Genomic DNA, 2,395 nt, shown 5'->3' on the forward strand with positions numbered 1-2,395 from the left:
ATTAGTCTAGTCTTAAAAGATTTTCTGTTTTGGAATATATATATAGAATTTTAGAGTTGATTTACAGTAGGACCTAATTTTTGAAGCAAGGTGGCCCAAGAAGTGATTCTTCCCATCCACAGTTTTAGCAATCAGATGAATTAAACCATGTATGTAAGGGAAATGTGGTGTGTGTCCATTATGTACTTACTTTGGTTACTAAGTAACCTGCCTTTTGTGTACCTATCATATTAAAATTTGGTATGAATACTTGATAATTTCATAGCAAAATAAAATAGTACATGAACATAATTTGCTAACTTTTGGGTTCCTTAACAGAATAGGCTTAAAATAGCATATTATTACTATTATTATTTTCTAACAACCAATACTGTCCCCAGAAAATAACATTATTTTTAAATAAAACTGGTCCCTAAAACACTTTGAATATGTAAAACATACTTTGTTTAAATCAAAAACTCAATAATGATTTTTAAAAAGGGGAAGGAAGGTTAGAATCTTAAGCTGCTTGTAGTTTAGATAATTCACAGCATCCAGGAATTGCTTGCTGGGTTGAATAGATCTCACAGAAGTAATAACGAAGAACAGCAGTAGTGGGAGTGGGGGCTTGAGGTGAACTGAAAGAATAGGAGATTTTGTTCAGCTAGATGGTTATTAGAAAGTAATGTTTCTGAAGTGCAGCCATTTTGGAACTGATGGTGACTAGGATGTGGCCTTATAATAGGAGGGGCAGGATTGGAGGATGAGGAAGGAATTGGGGGTAGTGTTAATCTGTTGAAGGAGAGGGAATTTATACTTGCTGAAATTTTTTGGTCTGAAATGGGAGGCAATGTCATCTGTTGGGTGTGTAAGAGGGATGGGATAGCTGGGTAGGAAAGGGTAATTGAGAAGAACAATAAAAGTTTGGGATGGCTACTGTGGGGACCAGAAGGCAGAACAGACCAGGGATCTGTAGAAGGGCATTCCAATCATGTGAAGAGCCCCTCTCAAGTTGAAGACTATGAATGTTTAGTGCCACCAGATATTGGAAGATAGAAAGTGGATAGTTGAGTTGAACTTGGGTTAGGAATTTCTTATGTAGGTGAATATTCCAGAGATTAGCAAACATTTTCTGTAAAGGGCACACACAATAGTGTAGGCTTGCATATGGTTTCTATTATAATATCTATTATAGTAGATAAATGAACGGGTGAGGGCATGTTCAAATAAAACCTAATTTACAAAAACAGGTGGCAAGCTGGATTTGACAACTCTAATATGTGCCTTAGGGTAGGCTGTATATGACTTTACTGAGAATAGCATCTATGAAACTATGAAATGAATGAGGTCAAAATTACTCATGTATGCAGATGATTGATAATGAATAACAGCTTATTCCTAAACCAGTTGATTAATGTAAGTAGTAGTCAGCTTGAATAAAAGGTAGACTGAGACTGCCGAATTTTCATTTATAGTTGTTTTTACCTTGAGCTAACTGGCCACTTTCTTACCCTTTGAAAACACTTAGGTTAAGGATTCTTACTTGTGACTGCACAATATATTCAGCTGGAGAGTTTGAAAAATTACTAATGCCTGGCTGTCACCCTCAGAGATTTAGTGGGGTCACAGGTGGACAGCCTGGGCCTCAGGTTTTTTAAGAGCTCCCCAGCAGATTCTAATGAGCAGCTAAGGTTGAAAACCACTGATTTTTAATTCATTGTTATGGGGCCTGAGACTGGTGTAGGTTTGATATGGAATTTCAGGGTACAACAGTCAATGATGGTAAGGATATGGTGCAACAAGCCATATTAAACTCAATAAATTTTGGGGGCAACTTTTCACCTCATTAATTTTTGTCATTAGTTGAATTATATTTGAGGCTACTTCTTTGATTTTCCTCCTTCCTTTTCCCTTCCCCTTCCCCTTCCCTTCCTCTTCCCTTCCCCTTCCCCTCTCTTTCTTCCTTCTCTTCCTTTTCTTTGTTTTGTTTCTCTGTTGCCCAGGCTGGAATGCAATGGCATGAGCATAGCTAATTGCAACCTGATTTTCTTGTTCTTTCTCTTTTTCTTTTTCTTTATAAAGCTTCAGCATGTTTATTGTGTTTTCATCTATATTTGAGTATGACTTTATTTACTATAATGTGACTAATGTTTCTTGCCTGCATTTTATATTTAACATACATCATGCTCTTTTATTGATGTTTGTTGGATATGGCCTTTGTTTCTTTTTGTTTGTTTAGTAGTTCAGTATAAGTATTACTATTATATGTGATGATTGATTGAAGAAGAACTAATGAAAGTTTCTTTAAACTTTAAAAAAAAAAAAAGGATTCTGAAGGTGATACCCCTCTTCATGATGCAATAAGTAAGAAACGTGATGATATCCTGGCAGTTCTTTTGGAAGCTGGAGCAGATGT

At 36.0% G+C, this 2,395-nt stretch overlaps 1 protein-coding gene across 1 annotated transcript in view; it reads left to right on the forward strand.

Annotated features, from left to right (window-relative positions):
* MIB1 (mindbomb E3 ubiquitin protein ligase 1) overlaps positions 1 to 2,395 on the forward strand; it is a 150,426-nt gene that overhangs the window by 99,061 nt on the left and 48,970 nt on the right. Inside the window, exon 11 of the mRNA XM_012652088.1 lies at positions 2,307 to 2,393. Coding sequence (XP_012507542.1) covers positions 2,307 to 2,393 — 87 coding nt within the window. The remainder of the gene's footprint in view (positions 1 to 2,306; positions 2,394 to 2,395) is intronic.

The sequence above is a fragment of the Propithecus coquereli genome, unplaced genomic scaffold, assembly GCF_000956105.1.
Source record: "Propithecus coquereli isolate 6110/MARCELLA unplaced genomic scaffold, Pcoq_1.0 Scaffold38, whole genome shotgun sequence".
Taxonomy (NCBI): Eukaryota; Metazoa; Chordata; class Mammalia; order Primates; family Indriidae; genus Propithecus; species Propithecus coquereli.